The following is a 27,928-nucleotide window of genomic DNA, read 5'->3' on the forward strand; positions in this document are numbered from 1 at the left end:
GTTGTTTTCTTCTCTCTTTTTCCCTCTTTCTCGCTCCCTTTTTCCCCCTCTTTCTCTGCCTCTTTTATTCTCATTCTTTTTCTCGCTTACCATCTGTCCCTCTCCTCCCTTTTTCTCTCCCTTTCTCTCTCTCTCTCTCCTCCCCCTTTTTCTCTCCCTTTCTCTCTCACTCCTCTCCCTTTCTCTCTCTCCTCTCCCTTTCTCTCTCTCTCCTCTCCCTTTCTCTCTCTCCTCTCCCTTTCTCTCTTCCTTTCTCTCTCTCTCCTCTCCCTTTTTCTCTCCCTTTCTCTCTCTCTCTCTCTCCCTTTCTCTCTCTCCTCTCCCTTTCTCTCTCTCCTCTCCCTTTCTCTCTCTCCTCTCCCTTTCTCTCTCTCTCCTCTCCCTTTCTCTCTTCCTTTCTCTCTGCCTCACCCGTCCTCGCCCTTTCTCTCTCCCACTCTCTCTCTCTCTCTCCCTTTCATTACCTCTCTCTCACTAACACCAACAGATTTAGAGCCCAGTGTCCCTCAAGCCTTTGAGGGGGGTTGGATAAGACACCGTTGATAAGGAGATACTGTTACCTCTTCATGTTCAAAGCCTTTGGTCGGGGGAGCTGGCAGCTAAATTAAACCTTTTACGCCCCATCATTCCCTGGCCTACTGTACCTGGTCTGAGCACAGTGTACAGTACTCTATGTTTAGAATGACCCTCCCGTGTACAGGCAGGGACAAATGTATTCTCATTTGTGAAGTTCTGAGTTCCTACTGTACCAGGAAGTACGTTCTGGTGGAATACAGTTCTTATACACCACCATCTCTTACTCACTAGGGTGTGTTTCAATGCTCCAGGGCCACGTGCATATATTTTCAACTTAGATGTGGCCGTATGGAACAATAATGATCACTGGTAAGTCGAAGCTATAAAAGACGATGGGCACCATGAAAGGGGCGCCATGCTATGTGAACCCATTCTTTGTACTTGTGTGTGTGTGTCAGTGAAACTGTGTGTTTGTTTGCACAATGGTGTGCACACACACTTTTTAGTGGTTGTGTGTGTGTGGGTCGGTGATGCTGCGTGTGTGGGTCGGTGATGCTGCGTGTGTGGGTCAGTGATGCTGCGTATGTGGGTCGGTGATGCTGCGTGTGTGTGTTTGTGTGTACGTACCACAGGAGATAATGGCCCACACACACACACACAATACATATAACATACTTTTATAACACACCAGAACATAGACCTACAGTAGGCCTACACTCACATACTGATTGCTTTGACTACTTTATGCTCTGCCCCTATTGATGGTGCAAGTGAGGGAGTGGAGAGCGTAGAAAAGGATGCAACAGAAGGTTGAGGCGAAAGAGACGGTTGGATATAGAGAGAGATGGTTGGATATAGAAAGAGATGGTTGGATATAGAAAGAGATGGTTGGATATAGAGAGAGATGGTTGGATATAGAGAGAGATGGTTGGATATAGAGAGAGATGGTTGGATATAGAGAGAGGTGGTTGGATATAGAGAGAGGTGGTTGGATATAGAGCGAGGTGGTTGGATTTTTTTTTTTTTTCCACCTTTATTTAACCAGGTAGGCTAGTTGAGAACAAGTTCTCATTTGCAACTGCGACCTGGCCAAGATAAAGCATAGCAGTGTGAACAGACAACAGAGAGTTACACATGGAGTAAACAATTAACAAGTCAATAACACAGTAGGAAAAAAAAGGGAGTCTATATACATTGTGTGCAAAAGGCATGAGGAGGTAGGCGAATAATTACAATTTTGCAGATTAACACTGGAGTGATAAATGATCAGATGGTCATGTACAGGTAGAGATATTGGTGTGCAAAAGAGCAGAAAAGTAAATAAATAAAAATAGTATGGGGATGAGGTAGGTAAAAATGGGTGGGCTATTTACCGATAGACTATGTACAGCTGCAGCGATCGGTTAGCTGCTCAGATAGCAGATGTTTGAAGTTGGTGAGGGAGATAAAAGTCTCCAACTTCAGCGATTTTTGCAATTCGTTCCAGTCACAGGCAGCAGAGAACAGGAACGAAAGGCGGCCAAATGAGGTGTTGGCTTTAGGGATGATCAGTGAGATACACCTGCTGGAGCGCGTGCTACGGGTGGGTGTTGCCATCGTGACCAGTGAACTGAGATAAGGCTGAGCTTTACCTAGCATGGACTTGTAGATGACCTGGAGCCAGTGGGTCTGGCGACGAATATGTAGCGAGGGCCAGCCGACTAGAGCATACAGGTCTCAGTGGTGGGTGGTATAAGGTGCTTTAGTGACAAAACGGATGGCACTGTGATAAACTGCATCCAGTTTGCTGAGTAGAGTGTTGGAAGCAATTTTGTAGATGACATCGCCGAAGTCGAGGATCGGTAGGATAGTCAGTTTTACTAGGGTAAGTTTGGCGGCGTGAGTGAAGGAGGCTTTGTTGCGGAATAGAAAGCCGACTCTAGATTTGATTTTCGATTGGAGATGTTTGATATGAGTCTGGAAGGAGAGTTTATAGTCTAGCCAGACACCTAGGTACTTATAGATGTCCACATATTCAAGGTCGGAACCATCCAGGGTGGTGATGCTAGTCAGGCGTGCAGGTGCAGGCAGCGAACGGTTGAAAAGCATGCATTTGGTTTTACTAGCGTTTAAGAGCAGTTGGAGGCCACGGAAGGAGTGTTGTATGGCATTGAAGCTCGTTTGGAGGTTAGATAGCACAGTGTCCAAGGACGGGCCGGAAGTGTATGGAATGGTGTCGTCTGCGTAGAGGCGGATCAGGGAATCGCCCGCAGCAAGAGCAACATCATTGATATATACAGAGAAAAGAGTCGGCCCGAGAATTGAACCCTGTGGCACCCCCATAGAGACTGCCAGAGGCCCGGACAGCATGCCCTCCGATTTGACACACTGAACTCTGTCTGCAAAGTAGTTGGTGAACCAGTCAAGCCAGTCATCAGAAAAACCGAGGCTACTGAGTCTGCCGATAAGAATATGGTGATTGACAGAGTCGAAAGCCTTGGATATAGAGCGAGGTGGTTGGATATATAGAGAGAGGTGGTTGGATATATAGAGAGAGGTGGTTGGATATATAGAGAGAGGTGGTTGGATATATAGAGAGAGGTGGTTGGATATATAGAGAGAGGTGGTTGGATATATAGAGAGAGGTGGTTGGATATATAGAGCGAGGTGGTTGGATATATAGAGAGAGGTGGTTGGATATATAGAGAGAGGTGGTTGGATATATAGAGCGAGGTGGTTGGATATATAGAGCGAGGTGGTTGGATATATAGAGCGAGGTGGTTGGAAAGATAGAGCGAGGTGGTTGGATATATAGAGAGAGGTGGTTGGATATATAGAGCGAGGTGGTTGGATATATAGAGCGAGGTGGTTGGAAAGATAGAGCGAGGTGGTTGGATATATAGAGAGAGGTGGTTGGATATATAGAGCGAGGCGGTTGGATATATAGAGAGAGGTGGTTGGATATAGAGCGAGATGGTTGGATATAGAGAGTGTCACATGGAAGATGAGCAAAGTCACATGTAGAGGTAGACAAAGACTGCAGCGGTCAGAGAAACGGAGGGAGGAAGAGGAAGGAGTCATTGATCAGGTGAGTCAGTTAAGTGTGAATTTTGAAAGCAGCTAACAACACCAGGGTTGTGTGTTGACCGTGTTCAAAGCCCATACTTACTGTGGGTCCTCTCAAGTCATGTTAGGCCTTACAAGGTAATGTAATGTACAGTAAAGCAATTTGAAGTTAGAATTCAATTCAGTTCAAATAACATGGAATTTACTCCCATGTGAAATGCACAAATAGACTGAGTGGTTTCTCTCTGTACGTGTTCTTCAGTCCTTTCCCAGGTTCATTAGGCTAATGGATCGTTTAAAGCTGGTGTCTACTGACGTAGAAATGGACAGACTGAAGGAGAGGGAGAGAGGCAGATACAGGGCCTTCAGAAAGTATTCACACCACTTTTCTCTTTCCACATTTTGTTGTGTTACAATTGTGGGATTAAAATGGATTTCAAATGTGTAAGAAACATTTTAACATCTGTAAAAAAATGTTTTTAAAAAAAATGAATGAAAAATAAAACACTGTCTTGATTAGATAAATATTCAACCCCCTGAGTCAATACATGTTAGAATCACCTTTGGCAACAATTACAGATGTGGGTCTTTAAGAGTCTCTAAGAGCTTTGCACACCTGGACTGTACAATATTTTCACATTTATAATTGTTTTAATTCTTCAAGATCGGCCAAGTTGGTTGTTGATCAATACTTGACAGCCATTTTCAAGTCTTGCCATAGCTTTTCAAGTAGATTTCAATATTGTAACTTGGCCACTCAGGAACATTCAATGTCGTCTTGGTAAGCAACTGCAGTGTATATTTGGCCTGCTGAAAGGTGAATTTGTCTCCCAAAGTCTATTGGAATGCAGACTGAACCTAAGTCTTCCTCTAGGATTTTGCCTGTGCTTGGCTCTATTCAGTTTACGTTTTATCATATACTCCCTAGTCCTTGCCGAAGACAAGCATACCCATAACATGAGGCAGCCACCACCATGCTTGAAAATATGAAGTGGGACTCAGTGATGTGTTGTTGGATTTGTCCCCAAACATAATGCTTTGTATTCAGAACATAAAGTTCATTTCTTTGCCACATTCTTTGCAGTTTTACCTAAGTGCCTTATTGTAAACAGGATGCATGTTTTGGAATATTTTTATTCTGTACAGGCATCCTTCTATTGTGGAGTAACTATAATGTTGTTGATCCATCCATGTTTTTTTCCTATCACAGCCATTAAACTCTTGTTTTAAAGTCACCATTGGCCTCATGGTGAAATCCCTGAGCGGTTTCCTTCCTCTCCGTCAACTGAGTAAACACTAGAACCCCCATAGGCCAATGGCCATTGACATTTGATTTAGTCAATTAAAAAATTCTGCCAAAAATAAGCTGTGTTCTGCTCCTTCCCCTCCTTCCCTGTACTGATGAGTTTGCATTATGCCTATTTATCAGCAGTAAATCATTTTACCGTACGACTTGTGGGTTGATACTATTCTCTTTATCTTTTACTTTGTAAAAATAAGCTGGACTGTTTTATTTGCTATAACTCTATTACTAATCACATGTATTGTAAAGGAAACCCAAACATGCTACATGTTGCGGTAGACATTCAGAACAATGTAAAAGATATCCTTGACTCCAAGTTGATGAGCGGGAAACAAACGATGGCAGTCAGCCTGCACAGCCGGCCCATCAAAACTACACCTAAACTACACCTAAACTAACTTTACACATAAGAGTTAGCCTATAGACAAGATTATATTGACAATAATCTGATGAATGACGATATTCGACCTATCAGTTGTCATATTGTACATGAAGAGGATGTTGTATGGAGACCTTGCAGTCTAAAAAAAATGATGGAATAAGTGAGAGGAGAGATGACCTGTAGTGCTTTAGGGCAGGGCCTGGAAGGATGACATCAGTCCATACAGCATTCTAACTACACCCCCTCATTAGGTCCTAATCTAGAACCATCCATAGTCTGTTGTATTTCGCAGATGCAGGGAAAGGCGCATCACTATCAAATCCTCCTTCAGTCACACGCAGGTAAAACGTTTTGATTTCTAAATAGAATCAGAAAGAGCATATTCTGCCGTTTCTATGACATTTACCTTTGTCAAATAAATTCAAGAGGTGCAGCTCTATTTCCAAATGTCACTTTTTTTTGCATTCAAGCACATGACCAGTCGCGTGGCAGCATTGATCTTGTTACTTGGCAGAAACTACTAACATAATACAGTCAAAATTAAAATATGCTATTCTGTTGTCAATGGATGAATGATAGAAATCAGATAGAAACGGATAATGGTGCTTGTGACTTCAATGAACTGAATGATGAGGATAATGAGAAAGGTTAAGAGGATGATTGCATTTAGAACAATAGTGTAATGATGGATTGTGGCGGTCAACTTATTTTATTACGAAAGGCTAGAATCAAATCAGACCGAGTACAACACATGTGTAGTTCACAATGTCAAGCCCAACCAAACTAATGGATGCACTTGCAGCATTGCAAATGCTGCAGAATTTAGATGATGGAGGATCGGATATTGAGCTTGAAATCGACGTTGCTGATGAAGAGTCTTAATTGGATTTTGATGTTGACTTCGAGCCTCTGCCTCCAATTCCCGAGCCTCGCCACAGAAAAACCAGAACCGAGCCAATTGAGACAGTGATCCCAACTGCCACGGTGAGACAGGAGTCTGGGAGGGATGGCATGGTGAGACAGGAGTCTTGGAGGGATGGCATGGTGAGACAGGAGTCTGGGAGGGATGGCATGGTGAGACAGGAGTCTGGGAGGGATGGCATGGTGAGACAGGAGTCTGGGAGGGATGGCATGGTGAGACAGGAGTCTGGGAGGGATGGCATGGTGAGACAGGAGTCTTCGAGGGATGGCATGGTGAGACAGGAGTCTAGGAGGGATGGCATGGTGAGACAGGAGTCTGGGAGGGATGGCATGGTGAGACAGGAGTCTGGGAGGGATGGCATGGTGAGACAGGAGTCTGGGAGGGATGGCATGGTGAGACAGGAGTCTTGGAGGGATGGCATGGTGAGACAGGAGTCTAGGAGGGATGGCATGGTGAGACAGGAGTCTGGGAGGGATGGCATGGTGAGACAGGAGTCTAGGAGGGATGGCATGGTGAGACAGGAGTCTGGGAGGGATGCCATGGTGAGACAGGAGTCTGGGAGGGATGCCATGGTGAGACAGGAGTCTGGGAGGGATGCCATGGTGAGACAGGAGTCTGGGAGGGATGCCATGGTGAGACAGGAGTCTGGGAGGGATGCCATGGTGAGACAGGAGTCGGAGGGATGCCATGGTGAGACAGGAGTCTGGGAGGGATGGCATGGGGAGACAGGAGTCTGGGAGGGATGGCATGGTGAGACAGGAGTCTGGGAGGGATGCCATGGTGAGACAGGAGTCTAGGAGGGATGGCATGGTGAGACAGGAGTCTGGGAGGGATGGCATGGTGAGACAGGAGTCTGGGAGGGATGGCATGGGGAGACAGGAGTCTGGGAGGGATGGCATGGGGAGACAGGAGTCTGGGAGGGATGGGCATGGTGAGACAGGAGTCTGGGAGGGATGGCATGGGGAGACAGGAGTCTGGGAGGGATGCCACGGTGAGACAGGAGTCTGGGAGGGATGGCATGGGGAGACAGGAGTCTGGGAGGGATGGCATGGTGAGACAGGAGTCTGGGAGGGATGGCATGGGGAGACAGGAGTCTGGGAGGGATGCCACGGTGAGACAGGAGTCTGGGAGGGATGGCATGGGGAGACAGGAGTCTGGGAGGGATGGCATGGTGAGACAGGAGTCTGGGAGGGAGGGATGGCATGGTGAGACAGGAGTCTGGGAGGGATGGCATGGTGAGACAGGAGTCTAGGAGGGATGGCATGGTGAGACAGGAGTCGGAGGGATGCCATGGTGAGACAGGAGTCGGAGGGATGGCATGGTGAGACAGGAGTCTGGGAGGGATGGCGCGGTTTGGGTAGAAAAGAGTGACGAGTTTGACATGTAGAAGTTGCAGCACATCAGAGACTGTACTGTTGCTCATGCGCACAGAAAAGGAAACAGTACTTGAGACATGTCTATGGATGAACTCAAAGCATTTATTGCACTCTTGTACAGTGGGGAGAGCAAATATTTGATACACTGCTGATTTTGCAGGTTTTTCTACTTACAAAGCATGTAGAGGTCTGTATTTTTTATCATAGGTACACTTCAACTGTGAGAGACGGAATCTAAAACAAAAATCCAGAAAATCACATTGTATGATTTTTAAGTAATTAATTTGCATTTTATTGCATGACATAAGTATTTGATACATCAGAAAAGCAGAACTTAATATTTGGTACAGAAACCTTTGCAATTAAAGAGATCATACGTTTCCTGTAGTTCTTGACCAGGTTTGATGCTTCTTACGGAGCCACTCCTTAGTTGCCCTGGCTGTGTGTTTCGGGTCGTTGTCATGCTAGAAGACCCAGCCACGACCCGTCTTCAATGCTCTTACTGAAGGAAGGAGGTTGTTGGCCAAGATCTCGCGATACATGGCCCCATCCATCCTCCCCTCAATACGGTGCAGTCGTCCTGTCCCATTTGCAGAAAAGCATCCCCAAAGAATGATGTTTCCACCTTCATGATTCACGGTTGGTTTGGTGTTCTTGGGGTTGTACTCATCCTTCTTCTTCCTCCAAACACGGCGAGTGGAGTTTAGACCAAAAAGCTCTATTTTTGTCTCATCAGACCACATGACCTTCTCCCATTCCTCCTCTGGATCATCAAGATGGTCATTGGCAAACTTCAGACGGGCCTGGACATGTGCTGGCTTGAGCAGGGGGACCTTGTGTGCGCTGCAGGATTTTAATCCATGACGGCGTAGTGTGTTACTAATGGTTTTCTTTGAGACTGTGGTCATTGACCAGGTCCTTCCGTGTAGTTCTGGGCTGATCCCTCACCTTCCTCATGCTCATTGATGCCCCACAAGGTGAGATCTTGCATGGAGCCCCAGACCGAGGGTGATTGACCGTCATCTTGAACTTCTTCCATTTTCTAATAATTGCGCCAACAGTTGTTGCCTTCTCACCAAGCTGCTTGCCTATTGTCCTGTAGCCCATCCCAGCCTTGTGCAGGTCTACAATTTTGTCCCTGATGTCCTTACACAGCTCTCTGGTCTTGGCCATTGTGCAGAGGTTGGAGTCTGTTTGATTGAGTGTGTGGACAGGTGTCTTTTATACAGGTAACGCGTTCAAACAGGTGCGGTTAATGCAGGTAATGAGTGGAGAACAGGGGATCTTCTTAAAGAAAAACTAACAGGTCTGTGAGAGCCGGAATTCTTACTGGTTGATAGGTGATCAAATACTTATGTCATGCAATAAAATGCAAATTAATTACTTAAAATCATACAATGTGATTTTCTGAATTTTTGTTTTAGATTCCGTCTCTCACAGTTGAAGTGTACCTATGATAAACATTACAGATCTACATGCTTTGTAAGTAGGAAAACCTGCAAAATCGGCAGTGTATCAAATACTTGTTCTCCCCACTGTATGTCTGCAGGGTTACGGCGGAAAGAGCATGAATGTGGAGTCATTTTGGTCTGATAGGTATGGGGTGGACCTTTTCAGAGAGACCATGCCACGCAACGGCTTCAGAGAGACCATGCCACGCAACGGCTTCTAAGAGACCATGCCACGCAACGGCTTCAGAGAGACCATGCCACACAACGGCTTCAGAGAGACCATGCCACACAACGGCTTCAGAGAGACCATGCCACGCTTCAGAGAGACCATGCCACGCAACGGCTTCTAAGAGACCATGCCACGCAACGGCTTCTAAGAGACCATGCCACCCAATGGCTTCAGAGAGACCATGCCACACAACGGCTTCTAAGAGACCATGCCACGCAACGGCTTCAGAGAGACCATGCCACGCAACGGCTTCAGAGAGACCATGCCACGCAACGGCTTCAGAGAGACCATGCCACGCAACGGCTTCAGAGAGACCATGCCACGCAACGGCTTCAGAGAGACCATGCCACACAACGGCTTCAGAGAGACCATGCCACACAACGGCTTCAGAGAGACCATGCCACGCAACGGCTTCAGAGAGACCATGCCACGCAACGGCTTCTAAGAGACCATGCCACGCAACGGCTTCTAAGAGACCATGCCACCCAATGGCTTCAGAGAGACCATGCCACACAACGGCTTCTAAGAGACCATGCCACGCAACGGATTCTAAGAGACCATGCCACCCAATGGCTTCAGAGAGACCATGCCACCCAATGGCTTCAGAGAGACCATGCCACCCAATGGCTTCAGAGAGACCATGCCACACAATGGCTTCAGAGAGACCATGCCACGCAACGGCTTCTAAGAGACCATGCCACGCAACGGCTTCAGAGAGACCATGCCACGCAACAGCTTCTAAGAGACCATGCCACCCAATGGCTTCAGAGAGACCATGCCACACAACGGCTTCAGAGAGACCATGCCACGCAACGGCTTCTGAGAGACCATGCCACGCAACGGCTTCTAAGAGACCATGCCACACAACGGCTTCTGAGAGACCATGCCACGCAACGGCTTCTAAGAGACCATGCCACGCAACGGCTTCTAAGAGACCATGCCACACAACGGCTTCTGAGAGACCATGCCACGCAACGGCTTCTGAGAGACCATGCCACGCAACGGCTTCTGAGAGACCATGCCACGCAACGGCTTCTAAGAGACCATGCCACACAACGGCTTCTGAGAGACCATGCCACACAATGGCTTCTGAGAGACCATGCCACGCAACGGCTTCTGAGAGACCATGCCACGCAACGGCGGCTGAGAGACCATTCCACGCAACGGCTTCTGAGAGACCATGCCACGCAACGGCTTCTGAGAGACCATGCCACGCAACGGCTTCTGAGAGACCATGCCACGCAACGGCTTCTGAGAGACCATGCCACGCAACGGCTTCTAAGAGACCATGCCACACAACGGCTTCTGAGAGACCATGCCACACAACGGCTTCTGAGAGACCATGCCACGCAACGGCTTCTGAGAGACCATGCCACGCAACGGCGGCTGAGAGACCATTCCACGCAAAGGCTTCTGAGAGACCATGCCACGCAACGGCTTCTGAGAGACCATGCCACGCAACGGCTTCAGAGAGACCATGCCACACAACGGCTTCAGAGAGACCATGCCACGCAACGGCTTCAGAGAGACCATGCCACGCAACGGCTTCAGAGAGACCATGCCACGCAACGGCTTCTGAGAGACCATGCCACGCAACGGCTTCTGAGAGACCATGCCACACAACGGCTTCGGAGAGACCATGCCACACAACGGCTTCTGAGAGACCATGCCACGCAACGGCTTCAGAGAGACCATGCCACGCAACGGCTTCAGAGAGACCATGCCACGCAACGGCTTCAGAGAGACCATGCCACGCAACGGCTTCAGAGAGACCATGCCACGCAACGGCTTCTGAGAGACCATGCCACGCAACGGCTTCGGAGAGACCATGCCACACAACGGCTTCGAGAGACCATGCCACGCAACGGCTTCTGAGAGACCATGCCACGCAACGGCTTCTGAGAGACCATGCCACGCAACGGCTTCTGAGAGACCATGCCACACAACGGCTTCTGAGAGACCATGCCACGCAACGGCTTCTGAGAGACCATGCCACGCAACGGCTTCTGAGAGACCATGCCACACAACGGCTTCTGAGAGACCATGCCACGCAACGGCTTCAGAGAGACCATGCCACGCAACGGCTTCTGAGAGACCATGCCACACAACGGCTTCTGAGAGACCATGCCACGCAACGGCTTCTGAGAGACCATGCCACGCAACGGCTTCGGAGAGACCATGCCACACAACGGCTTCTGAGAGACCATGCCACGCAACGGCTTCAGAGAGATGCCATGCCAACGGCTTCAGAGAGACCATGCCACGCAACTTCTTCAGAGAGACCATGCCACGCAACGGCGAGAGACCATGCCACGCAACGGCTTCAGAGAGACCATGCCACGCAACGGCTTCTGAGAGACCATGCCACGCAACGGCTTCTGAGAGACCATGCCACACAACGGCTTCGGAGAGACCATGCCACACAACGGCTTCGGAGAGACCATGCCACGCAACGGCTTCTGAGAGACCATGCCACGCAACGGCTTCTGAGAGACCATGCCACGCAACGGCTTCTGAGAGACCATGCCACACAACGGCTTCTGAGAGACCATGCCACACAACGGCTTCTGAGAGACCATGCCACGCAACGGCTTCTGAGAGACCATGCCACGCAACGGCTTCTGAGAGACCATGCCACGCAACGGCTTTGGAGAGACTATGCCACACCTGCGGCAGGTGCACACAAAACAAGGCCCATGAAAACTGTGTGCAGTACAACAGATCTTTGTTTTTGGGGCTTGCTCACACAAAGCCCCGAAGCTGAGATTGATTCATGCGTAAAGACACAGGTATAAGGGCACAATACAGTGTCTGATATAAAAACAGTAATTTGTTGGTTGTATCTTGTCATTAACATTTTTCCACAAACATGTATGTGATTAATCCTTTACAATTGTTCATGCACTGGTACTTTTGTTTAGGAATATGGCAAATTTCACCTGTGACCTGGTTGCCTATATTATTAATATTATTATTATGTTTTTCCTTTCTACTTTGTCAGAAGAAGCTGTGACTGGACTTTATTCATTAATATAACTCTATGACTAATCGAATCTACAATTAAAGTTGATCAAATACAGTATACTGATGTTTTTATTGTAACGGAAACTAAAATACGCTATAGGCCTACGTTTATTCTAGGAATTTGTAGAATTATACAAAACATATCCTTGACTCTATCTAAACAATTGATATATTTCCACAAATATTTATTCATGCAATTTATCCTTTACAATAGTTTCTGCACTATTTATCAAGAGTTGGTGCTTATGTTTGCACACCTTGTGGGTTGATATGTATCTGATGCATCTGCTGAAGGGGATTCCCGGCAACGTTTTCTAGCGGGTACTTATAGGCTGAAAGGTCAGGCTGTGTTAGTGTTAAGAAGGACGCCTGTATCTTTGTAGTGTCTGGGTGTATTGATACACCATGCTATCTATCAATAGCTGCCCTTCTCTGTGAGGCATTGGAAAACCTCCCTGGTCTTTGTGGTTGAATCTGTGTTTGAAGTTCACTGCTCAACTGAGGGATGTTAAACACTATTATTGCACAAAGAGTGAGTCCGTGCAACTTATGTGACTTGTTAAGCAAATATTGTACTCCTGAATTTATTTAGGCTTGCCATAACAAAATGGTTGACTACTTATTCACTCAAGACATTTCAGCTTTTCAGTGTTTTATTAATTTGTACAAAAAAATCTAAAAACTTTTCTCCACTTTGACATTATGGGGTATTGTGATGTCATTATGGGTTATTGTGATGTCATTAGGGGGTATTGTGATGTCATTATGAGGTATTGTGTGTAGGTCAGTGACACGCAAAATCTCAATTTAATACATTTTAAGTTCAGGTTGTAACACAACATTTGGAAAACGTCAAGGAGTGTAAATACTTTCTGAAGGCCCTGTAGATGGATGGAGGGAGGAAGGAACAGGGAAGGACTACCCAGGGCACCCCCCATGGGCCAATCGCATAAAAGTGGCCAGAGACAGGAGTGAGCGACTGTCCTGCTCCTTCATGAAGGAGGGAAAGAGGGAGGGAGGAAATGAAAATAGGGAGAGGGAAAGAAAGGCAGAGGAAGTGTTTAGCAAACTTCCCAGAAAGTCATAGTCTGGGAGAGTTGGGAGGCTCTCTCTCGTTCATGTCGAAGTAACTTGTGTGTGTGATTGTTTTTGTGGCGGTACAATGGCTTAGAGAGACTTGAAGTAACCAATAACAATAGGAAAAGTAATATGTGTTTGTGTTGTGAGACTATGTGTGGAAACCTGCTTTAAAGTACGTACTTTAGTTTTACTGTCCAGTATTGGCCTGTATACGGTCCCTCTCACAACAACAGAATGTAACCAGCTTTGTATCTGTTCTTCAACTGACAGTTGTAGCTGCTTCGCGTGATGTATTATTGTCTCTACCTTCTTGTCCTTTGTGCTGTTGTCTGTGCCAAACAATGTTTGTACCATGTTGTGCTGCTACCATGTTGTACTGCTGCCATGTTGTGTTGCTACCGTGCTGTGTGTTCATGTGTTCCTGCCATGCTATGTTGTTGTCTTAAGTCTCTCTTTATGTAGTGATGTGGTGCCTCTCTTGTTGTGATTTGTTGTCCTATATTTTTATTTTGTTTTTATTTTTAACCCCAGCACCCGTCCCCGCAGGAGGCCTTTTGCCTTTTGGTAGGCTGTCACTGTAAATAAGAAATTGTTCTTAACGGACTTTCCTAGTTAAATGAATGTTAATACAAAAATAAAACAAAAATCAAAATGTCTGGATGAGAGAGAATGGTTTCCTGCTTCTAAACGTCCTTTCTTTTCTCTGTCTGTCTTCAGCTCTTCAGGGAAGTCCGAATAATGAAGATTCTAAACCATCCAAACATTGGTAAGTGAGTCACTGACATACTGACTTACATCTTGTTGGGGAAAAGTTAGGGCTGCACAATATGATTTTTGTACCATATATTGCGATTTTTACTTGATTTATAGATCAAAACACTTGGATAAACTGTTGGAATTTTATGGTTGGAATACAGTGGGTACTTGGAATGCAGTTTTGTTTGGCATGACAACGAATGAAAAAGTAAAGAAAGAGATTGTTGTGACAGAGTAAGAACCAAAGTGTTGGTCAGTGTTTCCCTTGGGACCCTAATTGGCTTTAAATAGATGGGTACTGGCAGGGGTGCAACTTTGGTTTTAGAAGTGGGAGGGGGCATAATTAAAAAAAAATGTATTGTTATTTTTTATCATGTGGGATGAACACACCGAACAGCCTGTCTGACATCTCTGAGGCGTCACACATGGTCCTAAAGCACACCGTTGCCTCGTTTTGTATCACATTCCAATGATAAAACCGGGGGGGACAAAAATGCAATTTCCGGTAACTGAATTGTTTGGTGAGCATGACAACGATATAAACCATATGTCACGGCTGTCTGTCACTAGAGCTCAACCCAATTGAACTCTTATGGGAGATTCTGGAGCGACGCCTGAGACGGCGGTTTCCAGCATCAGTGAAACACCAGATTGTGCCATTTCTCATGGAAGAATGGTGTTGCATACTTTCAGTTTAGTTCCAAACACTTGTAGAATCTATGCCAAGGTGCATTGAAGCTGTTCTGGCTGTACATTCAGACAAAGATCTTAGAATATTTTTCGCCATTTCATCTCTGATTTATGAACAAGCTGTTGCACAAACAATGCTGATTATAATCTACCACTGGTACAAGCCTGTATTAGAGCAAAGGTTTGCTAGCAACATTTTCCCTATCTCAGTGGATTTCGCTATGCCAGTTAGCTAAGTAGCGATTAGCATTAGGGGTTGAAACAAAACATTTTGGCACATTAGCAGCTTGCTAAGACCAACTTCCGTAAAACTTAAAATATTTCCTGAGTCTCGAATAGCCACCTGTCCCTTTTTAATACCCGGGTAACGACACACAATCAAATAAAATAACATTTTATGTGTCACATGTGCCGAATACAACAGGTATTGTTGTACCTTACAGTGAAATGCTTATTTAGGGCTAGCTGTGACAGAGTAAGAACCAAAGTGTTGGTCAGTGTTTCCCTTGGGACCCTAATTGGCTTTAAATAGATGGGTACTGGCAGGGGTGCAACTTTGGTTTTAGAAGTGTGTGGGGGGGGGATTTACACCTGTCGTATTCGGCGCATGTGACAAATAGAATTCGATTTGATCTGACATACATACCAGTCAGCACATAAACACCTGTTTCAATAAGCGCCAGGTCTAAATGAATTATTTATGAGGTTACCATGATTTACTATTAATTGTTTACAAGGTTTAATGTCTGATTTGTTACATTAAATAATTCAGTAATCACTCAGAGAACATTTATGGCAATCATTTGTTTTTTATCGCCAGTAAGAAACTGCTAGCCATTGGCTGCTATCAGCTGAGAACTGCTAGCTAACTGGCAAGCACAAAAACAGTCAACAACTTCGGGAGTACAGAACTAGGGTTGTGCCAATGTCGTCATATTCGTAATTGTTTCCGTTTTATCACAATTCATACTCATAAGCGGATTTACTCGCGATTGGAAAACCCGGAAGTGTGCTTTAAATACTGGTAGAGCCTCAAGAGCACATTACTGAGCTGTCACTCAGAGCTCATCATTATGTTCCTTCATTACTGAGCTGTCACTCAGAGCTCATCATTATGTTCCTTCATTACTGAGCTGTCACTCAGAGCTCATCATTATGTTCCTTCATTACTGAGCTGTCACTCAGAGCTCATCATTATGTTCCTTCATTACTGAGCTGTCACTCAGAGCTCATCATTATGTTCCTTCATTACTGAGCTGTCACTCAGTGCTCATCATTATGTTCCTTCATTACTGAGCTGTCACTCAGTGCTCATCATTATGTTCCTTCATTACTGAGCTGTCACTCAGAGCTCATCTCAGAGTGCATCATTATGTTCCTTCATTACTGAGCTGTCACTCAGTGCTCATCATTATGTTCCTTCATTACTGAGCTGTCACTCAGAGCTCATCGTTATATTCCTTCATTACTGAGCTGTCACTGAGCTCATCGTTATGTTCCTTCATTACTGAGCTGTCACTTAGAGCTCATCGTTATATTCCTTCATTACTGAGCTATCTCTCAGACCTCATCATTATGTTCCTTCATTACTGAGCTGTCACTCAGAGCTCATCATTATGTTCCTTCATTACTGAGCTGTCACTCAGAGCTCATCATTATGTTCCTTCATTACTGAGCTGTCACTCAGAGCTCATCATTATGTTCCTTCATTACTGAGCTGTCACTCAGAGCTCATCTCAGAGCTCATCATTATGTTCCTTCATTACTGAGCTGTCACTCAGTGCTCATCATTATGTTCCTTCATTACTGAGCTGTCACTCAGAGCTCATCATTATGTTCCTTCATTACTGAGCTATCTCTCAGCTCATCATTATGTTCCTTCATTACTGAGCTGTCACTCAGAGCTCATCATTATGTTCCTTCATTACTGAGCTGTCACTCAGAGCTCATCATTATGTTCCTTCATTACTGAGCTGTCACTCAGAGCTCATCATTATGTTCCTTCATTACTGAGCTGTCACTCAGAGCTCATCATTATGTTCCTTCATTACTGAGCTATCTCTCAGAGCTCATCGTTATGTTCCTTCATTACTGAGCTGTCACTCAGAGCTCATCATTATGTTCCTTCATTACTGAGCTGTCACTCAGAGCTCATCATTATGTTCCTTCATTACTGAGCTGTCACTCAGAGCTCATCTCAGAGCTCATCATTATGTTCCTTCATTACTGAGCTGTCACTCAGTGCTCATCATTATGTTCCTTCATTACTGAGCTGTCACTCAGAGCTCATCATTATGTTCCTTCATTACTGAGCTATCTCTCAGCTCATCATTATGTTCCTTCATTACTGAGCTGTCACTCAGAGCTCATCATTATGTTCCTTCATTACTGAGCTGTCACTCAGAGCTCATCATTATGTTCCTTCATTACTGAGCTGTCACTCAGAGCTCATCATTATGTTCCTTCATTACTGAGCTGTCACTCAGAGCTCATCATTATGTTCCTTCATTACTGAGCTATCTCTCAGAGCTCATCGTTATGTTCCTTCATTACTGAGCTATCACTCAGAGCTCATCATTATGTTCCTTCATTACTGAGCTGTCACTCAGAGCTCATCATTATGTTCCTTCATTACTGAGCTGTCACTCAGAGCTCATCATTATGTTCCTTCATTACTGAGCTGTCACTCAGAGCTCATCATTATGTTCCTTCATTACTGAGCTATCTCTCAGAGCTCATCGTTATGTTCCTTCATTACTGAGCTATCTCTCAGAGCTCATCATTATGTTCCTTCATTACTGAGCTATCTCTCAGAGCTCATCATTATGTTCCTTCATTACTGAGCTATCTCTCAGAGCTCATCGTTATGTTCCTTCATTACTGAGCTGTCACTCAGAGCTCATCATTATGTTCCTTCATTACTGAGCTGTCACTCAGAGCTCATCGTTATGTTCCTTCATTACTGAGCTGTCACTCAGAGCTCATCATTATGTTCCTTCATTACTGAGCTGTCACTCAGAGCTCATCATTATGTTCCTTCATTACTGAGCTGTCACTCAGAGCTCATCATTATGTTCCTTCATTACTGAGCTGTCACTCAGAGCTCATCATTATGTTCCTTCATTACTGAGCTGTCACTCAGAGCTCATCATTATGTTCCTTCATTACTGAGCTATCTCTCAGAGCTCATCGTTATGTTCCTTCATTACTGCTGTCACTCAGAGCTCATCATTATGTTCCTTCATTACTGAGCTATCTCTCAGAGCTCATCGTTATGTTCCTTCATTACTGAGCTGTCACTCAGAGCTCATCATTATGTTCCTTCATTACTGAGCTGTCACTCAGAGCTCATCATTATGTTCCTTCATTACTGAGCTATCTCTCAGAGCTCATCGTTATGTTCCTTCATTACTGAGCTATCTCTCAGAGCTCATCATTATGTTCCTTCATTACTGAGCTGTTCCTTCATTATGTTCCTTCATTACTGAGCTATCACTCAGAGCTCATCATTATGTTCCTTCATTACTGAGCTGTCACTCAGTGCTCATCATTATGTTCCTTCATTACTGAGCTGTCACTCAGAGCTCATCTCAGAGTGCATCATTATGTTCCTTCACTCATTCACACACATTGTTAAATGACCCTGGCAGATGAAAATGCACATGATTCACTTACTTAGTCCTATTCAATAATGAACAAAATAGTCTAATAAATAGCCTAATACATGGCTGGCTACGACTGCCTGCATTTACTCCAGACACATTTAGATGAAGGTAGACACATTCACTTGTCCCATCTATTGTTTCACTTTCGAGAGGAGCACAGCTTTTCTTTCATGACAGTAATGCCACAGTGTTTGTACAATAACTTTTGGAGGCATTATGCAAGTTAGCTATCAACTGTAGCCTAAGGAGCAGGACCTTCCTAACTTTACATACATGTGAGTAAATCTATCTTTTTAGCTTAGCAAGTAGGCTTGGGCTGAATACAGTATACAGTATATTTATTTGAAAAAACCACAGGATAGTTTTTCAATACCATTGAAACAATTTCTTTAAGTTTTTTAAATTTATTTGTAGCTACTTCTTAAGTAAATACCTGCAGTAAACTTGTGCAATACATTATGAGATAAAGAAGATTTCATTCTGCATTTTACCTGTCACATAATGTTTCATTATGCAATTTACCGATAGTCCCCAGTCACGTGGTGTTTGTTTACAAGCACGAGAGACCGGAGCCTTGTGAGTCACTCGCTGTTGTGCAGAAAGCGCCAGGTGATCTAGTTACAGTATGGAATTCACAACTAAATGTTTGCCAGCTAGATATCTTATAACTATTAATTTAACTGTCTAAAATGTGCTAATTTAGTAGGTAGTCAGCTAAGTGGTTAGCTTAATCCAAAATCAAACATTCACTTCGTAACAGCAGAGAATTCACTCCTGGATCAAGACCCTTGGTGTTTAATATTTGTTTTGTGCGAGCCGCAAACTGTGAGTAGCGTTTTTTAGTTACAAGTATAGTTTAGGTCGGAGTCTGTATAAAATGTTAAATGTGCTCGTTAGCATTTAGTTCGAATTCTCTATGTGAATTTTCTACCTGTACTTTTTACTATGTAACCCGAAGGTTAGCAATGCTATCAGTGGAATTTGAAGAGCGCCCTGTGTGTTTAATGCCGGTATTACCGAATATCCCGGTATGGCACAAGGTCAGAATGAATAATCGACAATCTGGATACCATCCCAGCATATTAGGAAGCTTACTTAAATGTGAATAACTTTAGCTAACTAGCTTAGCAAGTGAATATAAATGTGAATAACTCTAGCTAGCTAACTTAGTTGAGTTACTCTAGCTATTAATTTGCACTTAGTTAGCTTGTAGGACTAACTAGCCAGAGTTATTCATTTATATTTGCTTGGTAATCTAGTTAGTTCGGGTTATTCACATTTAAGTATGTGAATACAGGCAAATAACTCTAGCTAGCTAGCCCTGCAAGCTAACTTAGTTGAATTACTCCAGCTAGCTAGCAAACTAACTTAGTGAAATGTAAATAACTGTAGCTACAGTAGCTAACCAACTACTTAGTTTACTATAGGGCAAAACAATTAACATTTTAAACTTACTCTCTTAAAATTTTTTAAAATTTTTTTTTTATGTATCCCATAAGGTCAATATGCAATTATTTAGGCAGGAGTGCAGATATGAAAAACAACATACAGTACATGAACATATGACGGTTTCATGCCTCCCAATTTTCACAAGGTGCTTCCAGATTGTTTACATCTCCAGTTTTACACTTTCCTAGCATATTTTAACAAAGTGTAAATGGTACCTTCACTTTCAATTAGGAATTTCTTTCATCTCTTGAATGAATGGACTCATTCCCTGTAGAAATGGCAGCAGCCATCCAGTTCTCTTCCCCTTCTCCCTTGTCCCATGTTTGGGAATTCCTCTCCTGAGTAGTGACACCCCCATCCCCCAACTTTATTCTAATCCCTAGGTCGGAAATCCCCCTTTATCCAGTGTTCCCATTTCCTCTCTCTCTCTCACACACACACACACACACACACACACACACACACACACACACACACACACACACACACACACACAGCGACCTTCTTCCTCGGGGTACAAAAGGCTGTTTGTGTCACTCTTTGTGTGTGTGTGTGTGTCATTAAGCCCTGGCGATCATCTAGCAGGTCCCCTCTGTTCCCCCTCTCATGTGCCCCACCACCACAACACACACCACAACGCACACGACAGACACACTGTGTGTGTGTGTGTGTGTGTGTGTGTGTCTGTGAGAGAGAGTGTGTGTGTCTGTGAGAGAGAGTGTGTGTGTCTGTGAGAGAGAGTGTGTGTGTCTGTGAGAGAGGGTGTGTGTGAGTGTAAGAGAGAGGAAGCGAGAGAATGAGAACAGTCTGGGACAATAAGGGGGGAATTCCTACCCATGAAAAGTTGGGAATGAGTTGGGAAAGTTGGGAATGAGAATGTCACCACTCGACAAAAGATGGCGTTTTTACTTGAATTTCACAATGCATCCGCTATCATTTTTGATTTCACTTTTATTTTTTAAATGACTTTTTACCCCTTTTTCTCTCCAGTTTTGTGATATCCCATTGGTAGTTAGTCTTGTCCCATCTCTGCAACTCCCGTACGGACTCGGGAGAGGCGAAGGTCGAGAGCCATGCTTCCCCACGAAACACGACGCTGCCAAGCCGCAGGGTCGTGACACACTGCTCGCTTAACCCGGTAGCCGTTCGCACCAATGTGTCAGAGGAAACAACTGGCGACCGTGTCTGCGTGAGTCGAAAAGCTTCCCAAATCAAAAAGAGGTTGGCGCAGACAACCCTGAGGCTACGGCTAAGGACAGGACTACTACTCGCGAGGCTATCGCAGACAACCCTGAGGCTACGGCTAAGGACAGGACTACTACTCGCGAGGCTATCGCAGACAACCCTGAGGCTACGGCTAAGGACAGGACTACATCTCACAAGGCTATCGCAGACAACCCTGAGGCTACGGCTAAGGACAGGACTACCTCTCACGAGGCTATCGCAGACAACCCTGAGGCTACGGCTAAGGACAGGACTACCTCTCACGAGGCTATCGCAGACAACCCTGAGGCTACGGCTAAGGACAGGACTACTTCTCACGAGGCTATCGCAGACAACCCTGAGGCTACGGCTAAGGACAGGACTACCTCTCACGAGGCTATCGCAGACAACCCTGAGGCTACGGCTAAGGACAGGACTACCTCTCACGAGGCTATCGCAGACAACCCTGAGGCTACGGCTAAGGACAGGACTACCTCTCACAGGCTATCGCAGACAACCCTGAGGCTACGGCTAAGGACAGGACTACCTCTCACGAGGCTATCGCAGACAACCCTGAGGCTACGGCTAAGGACAGGACTACTTCTCACGAGGCTATCGCAGACAACCCTGAGGCTACGGCTAAGGACAGGACTACGTCTCACGAGGCTATCGCAGACAACCCTGAGGCTACGGCAAAGGACAGGACTACCTCTCACGAGGCTATCGCAGACAACCCTGAGGCTACGGCTAAGGACAGGACTACCTCTCACGAGGCTATCGCAGACAACCCTGAGGCTACGGCTAAGGACAGGACTACCTCTCACGAGGCTATCGTAGACAACCCTGAGGCTACGGCTAAGGACAAGAACAAATACAAGAAGTCCTTTTACGAACCTGCAGAGTCAAGAAACTAGCAAAAGGACAATAATAGGAATAAGGTGGAATCATATTACACAGCCTCAGATGCACACCGCATGTAGCAGGGGCTACAGTCCATTACAGCTTACAAAGGAAGACCCAGTGATCTGCCCAATGATGCCTCTCTACCAGACAAACCTTTATGCACGCTTCGACAATAACAACATCGAATGGGTGTGATGGTCGGGTGTGAATTCTGGGTGTGAGGACAGTCTGGGTGATCTCGCTCTCTGAGGCTGACGTAAGGTCTTTAATCACCCGCAAGACCGCAGGGCCCGACTGTATTCCAGGGCGCATTTTTAGAACATGCGCAGAACAGCTGGCAGGTATATTCACAGTCATTTTCAACCTCTCCTTGTCCCGGTCTGTAATCCCCCTGTTTTAAGATGACCACCATCATTCCTGTTCCCAACAACTCTATGGCTTCAGGCCACAATGACTACCGCCCTGTAGCACTCACTTCTGTAATTATAAAGTCCTTTGAAATGCTGGTTATGGCACACATCAACTCCATTATCCCAGAAACTCTAGACCCACACCAATTTGCATACCGCATACGACGCAATCTAAATTGCACTTCATGTGTCCCTTACCCACCTAGATAAGAGCAATACCTATGCGAGAATGCTGTTCGTTGACTACAGCTCAGCGTTCAACACCATTATCCCCTCCAAGCTCGTCACCAAACTTAGCACCCTGGGACTGAACACCTCCCTCTGCAACTGTATGATGGACTTCCTGACGGGCCTACCCCAGGTGGTGAGGTTAGGCAACATCACCTCTGCCATGCCCACCTACAACATGGGGGCCTGACAGGGATATGTGCTTATTCCCCTCCTGTACTTCCTGTTCACCCATGACTGCGTGGTCACGCATTACTCCAACACCATCATCAAGTTTGCTGACGACACAACGGTGATAGGCCTGATCACCGGCATCGAGGAGACAGCCTACAGGGAGGAGGTCAGTGACCTTGCAGTGTGGTGCCGGAACAACAACCACAACGTTAGCAAGACCAAGGAGCTGATCGTGGACTACAAGAAATGGGTGACAAACACGCTACCATCCACATTGATGGGGCTGCAGTGGAGTCGGTCTAGAGCTTAAATTTCCTCTGTGTCCACGTCGCTAAAGACTTAAAATGGTACACACATGCACACAGACGTGAAGAATAATATCTTTACACATTAGTTGGGTTATCAAGGTGTTTGAGGATGCAGTGTAGGACCAAGTTGACCGCGTCAACTCTGTAGGCGAACTGCAGTGGGTTGAGGTAGTCGTTCAAGCAGGACACCTTTTTTCGGGACTAGAACCATAATGGAGGATTTTAAACAGGCAGGAACCGTTTCTTAAAACTGCAGTGTTGGTTAAGGGCTTGTCAGTAAGCATTTCACTGTAAGGTGAATTTGGCCGCATGTGACAATACAATTTGATTTGAACAGTGCATTGCTCTAGTGATTGGTTGAATATTTTCACAGAAACATGAGAGAGTTGGTTAAGAGTGCTTAAGTGTGGCTGGAGAGACCTTGTCTGATGCAGCAGCCTTCCTGGTGTTCTGTTTCCTAAAGAGTCTGTTGACCTCCTGCTCTGTGATGACCATGGGTGGGGGCTTCCTGGGATGGCAGATGGATAGAGGTGCCTAGAGAGGAAGGGAGGGGTGTTGTCCTGGTGATGGATGGGCGTTTGTGAGTCAAAGCTGCAGTAAAACTGGTTTATTTTATTCAGCAGTGAGGGGGTCGTCTGACATCGGGGGAGCTTTTGGTTTGTAGTTCCTCATTTGTTTTTAGTAATTTCAGACGAGCAGTCGAGCAGGCAGCAGCAGTCGTTGCTGGAGAACTGTTGCTCCAGCCTGACTTTGTACTGCTGTTTGGCTTCCTTAATTCCGAAGTGTAGCTTTTGGGTGGTCTACATTTTACGGGACATGGTTGGCGATCGTCTGGTTAGGCCTGGGGGAAGAGACTGTTTTCCTTTTTTCTGTTGGTGCTTCTCACGCTCAACTTCCACTCTTCTGCTGACCCACTTTCTCACTCCCTCGCTCCCAAAACCCAGGTAGGTCAGTGCAGAAGGAGGGAGATAGGGAGGGTGATGAAGAGAAAGACTGATGGAGACCAACTGAAGGAGAGAGCAAGATGGAGGGAGAGATACAAGACTAAATGATACCGACAGGGAAAGAGCGAGGGAATAGAGGGAGTCAGACTGAAGAAGACTGAGGGGGAGAGAGACCGAGACTGTGGTCTCATTTCAGAACAGCATGTGGCTGCACCAACATGAAACCTCTAAAATCGGTTTTATTTTGTTTGCCTGATTCCATTTTTTCCTCCATTTTGTTGTTCAACGTTTCAGGTTTTCCCTCTCAAAATCACATTTTTAAAAAATGGGTTGGGAAACAAAACAATAAAATTTGATGTTTTAAGTCCACAACAATGTTTAAACCACATCAGGAGACCATTTTTGAGGTCTGGGAAAATGTAAGAAAATTCTATTTTTGGGTGCAGTTACCCTTTTAATGCAAGTGCTCACAGGAAGAGACCGTTGTTTGGTTACGGCGGAGTTTGCAAAACAAATGGCCACTGGATTGATTCAAATAATGATGAAATCGTTCTGTCACGATACTTTGAAGTTAACATTTTAATTGAGGTATTTAGAAAAAAACAGGTTATCGTTAGCATCATCGTTAACGGCTACACAAAGTATAGACATGCGCACAGACGGGAATTCCTGTGCCGTTTCAGAAAGTTGCATAAAAATACAAATCACTGATGCATTGTGTTCATGTCTCACTTCATGTCTCATGTCTCACTTCATGTTCATGTCTCACTTCATGTTTCATGTCTCACTTCATGTTCATGTCTCACTTCATGTTCATGTCTCACTTCATGTTCATGTCTCACTTCATGTTCATATCTCACTTCCTGTTCATGTCTCACTTCATGTTCATGTCTCACTTCATGTTCATATCTCACTTCCTGTTCATGTCTCACTTCCTGTTCAAGTCTCACTTCCTGTTCAAGACTCACTTCCTGTTCATGTCTCATGTCTCACTTCCTGTTCATGTCTCATGTCTCTCTTTATGTTCATGTCTCACTTCATGTTCATGTCTCACTTTATGTTCATGTCTCACTTTATGTTCACGTCTCACTTCCTGTTCATGTCTCACTTCCTGTTCATGTCTCACTTCCTGTTCATGTCTCACTTCCTGTTCATGTCTCACTTCCTGTTCATGTCTCACTTCCTGTTCATGTCTCACTTCCTGTTCATGTCTCATGTCTCACTTCCTGTTCATGTCTCATGTCTCACTTTATGTTCATGTCTCACTTCATGTTCATGTCTCACTTTATGTTCATGTCTCACTTCATGTTCATGTCTCACTTCCTGTTCATGTCTCACTTCCTGTTCATGTCTCACTTCCTGTTCATGTCTCATGTCTCACTTCCTGTTCATGTCTCATGTCTCACTTCCTGTTCATGTCTCACTTCCTGTTCATGTCTCATGTCTCACTTCCTGTTCATGTCTCATGTCTCACTTCCTGTTCATGTCTCACTTCCTGTTCATGTCTCATGTCTCACTTCCTGTTCATGTCTCATGTCTCACTTTATGTTCATGTCTCACTTCATGTTCATGTCTCACTTTATGTTCATGTCTCACTTTATGTTCATGTCTCACTTCATGTTCATGTCTCACTTTATGTTCATGTCTCACTTTATGTTCATGTCTCACTTTATGTTCATGTCTCACTTTATGTTCATGTCTCACTTTATGTTCATGTCTCACTTTATGTTCATGTCTCACTTCATGTTCATGTCTCACTTTATGTTCATGTCTCACTTCATGTTCATGTCTCACTCGGGCAAATTAATGCATTTTCTACTAAATTCAATAGATTTAGTTGATTTCCTACAAATGTTGATACATTTTTGGATATTGTTGAGTTCTGTTTTAATGTTTGGATTCCTTGATTTCGTCTGCGTTCTTCGCAATACGGATTTTATAGGGCCCGACAACATATGTTTGGAAAATCTGCAGCGTTTCTCCCCTAGACAATTTCTTCGGTGGGATACAAAGTAGCCCAAAGCAACATTTTAAGCCAGCAGATGCATACAACGTTCAGATGATGCCAAAATTTGCTAAGAGTAGCAAGGTGAATTTCAGGCCAAATTGAATTTTCAATAGTGTAATATAGCAAGGTTTCTATTCTTGGTGTGGAAACTCAAGGAGTGCAGTGTTGTGTTTTTTTGTCCCCAACACTCCTGTTTTGTCCAATCAAGGGCTTATTGATCAGTTAAGAAAGAGTCGGAAAGTTAACAGACACTGAACATAAATTCTGTGCAGATCCGCAGAAGTTTTTATTGTCTCAGGTACCCAATGTCAATATAGTCTAGCAGCTATCCTTACCCTGCAAAATGAGTGTGTTCTGGAACACGCCCGCAGATAGACAGTGAAACAGACAGTGATTCAGAAAGCGAGCTTTAGCCTGCTATTACGGGGCTTTTCCACCTTAGGCTTTGATTTCACAGTTACATTCCTTCAGCCTAGTGCTTTGTGTCTAGTCACACATGCACACACGCATACACACACACACGCATACACACACACGCATACATACACACACACGCATACACGCAAGCTGAGTTATCTACTCAGGTGGTGATTGTGGGCTCTAGGCTGCAGCAGCAGAGTTGCAGTGAGCTGCTATGGTAGACTGTCTGTCTCTGTCTGTCTGTCTGTCTGTCTGTCTGTCTGTCTGTCTGTCTGTCTGTCTGTCTGTCTCTGGCCCTCAGGCCTGTCTGTCTGTCTGTCTCTGGCCCTCAGGCCTGTCTGTCTGTCTCTGGCCCTCAAGCCTGTCTGTCTGTCTGTCTGTCTGTCTCTGGCCCTCAGGCCTGTCTGTCTGTCTCTGGCCCTCAGGCCTGTCTGTCTGTCTCTGGCCCTCAGGCCTGTCTGTCTGTCTCTGGCCCTCAGGCCTGTCTGTCTGTCTCTGGCCCTCAGGCCTGTCCGTCTGTCTCTGGCCCTCAGGCCTGTCTGTCTCTGGTCTGTCTGTCTGTCTGTGTCTGTCTCTGGCCCTCAGGCCTGTCTGTCTGTCTGTCTCTGGCCCTCAGGCCTGTCTGTCTGTCTCTGGCCCTCAGGCCTGTCTGTCTGTCTCTGGCCCTCAGGCCTGTCTGTCTGTCCGTCTGTCTCTGGCCCTCAGTCCTGTCCGTCTGTCTCTGGCCCTCAGGCCTGTCTGTCTGTCTCTGGTCTGTCTGTCTGTCTGTGTCTGTCTGTCTGTCTGTCTCTGGCCCTCAGGCCTGTCTGTCTGTCTCTGGCCCTCAGGCCTGTCTGTCTGTCTCTGGCCCTCAGGCCTGCCTGTCTGTCTCTGGCCCTCAGGCCTGCCTGTCTGTCTCTGGCCCTCAGGCCTGTCTGTCTGTCTCTGGCCCCCAGGCCTGTCTGTCTGTCTCTGGCCCTCAGGCCTGTCTGTCTGTCTCATGTGACTGCATCCTGGGAACAGAACAGCCAGCACTACTGCACCTATTCTGTCCTGAGGCAACCTGGCTAATATCAATTCAATTCATTGGCATGGAAAACATACTGTATATTTACATTGCCAAAGCAAGTGAAATAGATAATAAACAAAAGTGAAATAACTCTCTCTTACTCTTTCTCTCTCTCTCTCCCTCTCTCTCTCTCTCTCTCTCTCTGCCTCTGTCCCTTTCTCTTTCTCCCCCTCTCTCCCTCTCTCTCTCTCCCTCTCTCTCTCTCTCTCTCTCCCTCTCCCTCTCCCTCTCTCCCTCTCTCTCTCTCTCTCTCTCTCTCTCTCTCTGCCTCTCTCCCTTTCTCTTTCTCCCCCTCTCTCCCTCCCCCTCTCTCCCCTCCCCCTCTCTCTCTCCCTCCCCCTCTCTCTCTCTCTCTCTCTCTCTGCCTCTCTCCCTTTCTCTTTCTCCCCCTCTC

At 45.6% G+C, this 27,928-nt stretch overlaps 1 protein-coding gene across 15 annotated transcripts in view; it reads left to right on the forward strand.

Annotated features, from left to right (window-relative positions):
* Positions 1 to 27,928, forward strand: part of LOC112249826 (MAP/microtubule affinity-regulating kinase 3-like) — a 117,736-nt gene that overhangs the window by 45,144 nt on the left and 44,664 nt on the right. For all 15 annotated transcript variants that reach the window (XR_006083343.1, XM_042321441.1, XM_042321437.1 and 12 more), the window contains exon 4: positions 14,046 to 14,094. Coding sequence is in view for 14 of the 15 variants with exons in the window: in XM_042321441.1 (XP_042177375.1) it covers positions 14,046 to 14,094 (49 nt within the window). In the remaining variant the exon portion in view is untranslated. The remainder of the gene's footprint in view (positions 1 to 14,045; positions 14,095 to 27,928) is intronic.

The sequence above is a fragment of the Oncorhynchus tshawytscha genome, linkage group LG05, assembly GCF_018296145.1.
Source record: "Oncorhynchus tshawytscha isolate Ot180627B linkage group LG05, Otsh_v2.0, whole genome shotgun sequence".
NCBI classification, from domain to species: Eukaryota; Metazoa; Chordata; class Actinopteri; order Salmoniformes; family Salmonidae; genus Oncorhynchus; species Oncorhynchus tshawytscha.